General features: G+C 47.6%; 1 protein-coding gene across 1 annotated transcript in view; it reads right to left on the bottom strand.

Annotated features, from left to right (window-relative positions):
- LMOD3 (leiomodin 3) overlaps nt 1-527 on the bottom strand; it is a 15,261-nt gene that overhangs the window by 10,267 nt on the left and 4,467 nt on the right. Inside the window, exon 2 of the mRNA XM_006160393.1 lies at nt 246-522. Coding sequence (XP_006160455.1) covers nt 246-522 — 277 coding nt within the window. The remainder of the gene's footprint in view (nt 1-245; nt 523-527) is intronic.

Below are 527 nucleotides of genomic sequence, written 5' to 3'. Positions count from 1 at the left end.
ACACAGCAAACCCCGTAGTAATTGTCAGAGACATTTACAAGAAATTAGTTTCCTTCACAATGATACCATGTAAGTGTCCCCGAAAGTTCCATCTTGAAACAGGATGATATAATTACAGTTTCATCTAGACGTGTCAAAAACAAAAACAGAACCAAACACTGGAGTCCTGAGAACCACAGATATGCCACGAACACCCAACGGCCTGGCCCCAGGCAGCTATTTCTGTAGCACACAGAGCTGATTACCTCGGATTGCACAAAGGTGACGGGGACCCGTTCATCCTCCAGCATGCGCCTGGACGCCTTCTGCCAATACATGTAATCAACGAGCGATCTGTGATCAAAGTTTCCCGTGGGGGGCTTGTCAGTTTGATCCTTCTGAATCATTCCCACAGGAAGGCTGGGGTCAGGGGCCATGACCTCCATTTCTGACTGCAGTTCTTTCAGCTCTTCGGGGGACAGGTTGGCCAAGATTTGATCTTCATCTAGCTCCTCATCAAGGAGTTCTTCTTCATCAGAATTCCTGCT

The sequence above is a fragment of the Tupaia chinensis genome, unplaced genomic scaffold (assembly GCF_000334495.1).
Source record: "Tupaia chinensis unplaced genomic scaffold, TupChi_1.0 Scaffold000682_1, whole genome shotgun sequence".
Lineage (NCBI taxonomy): Eukaryota > Metazoa > Chordata > Mammalia > Scandentia > Tupaiidae > Tupaia > Tupaia belangeri.
This window is presented reverse-complemented; position numbering and strand designations above follow the sequence as displayed.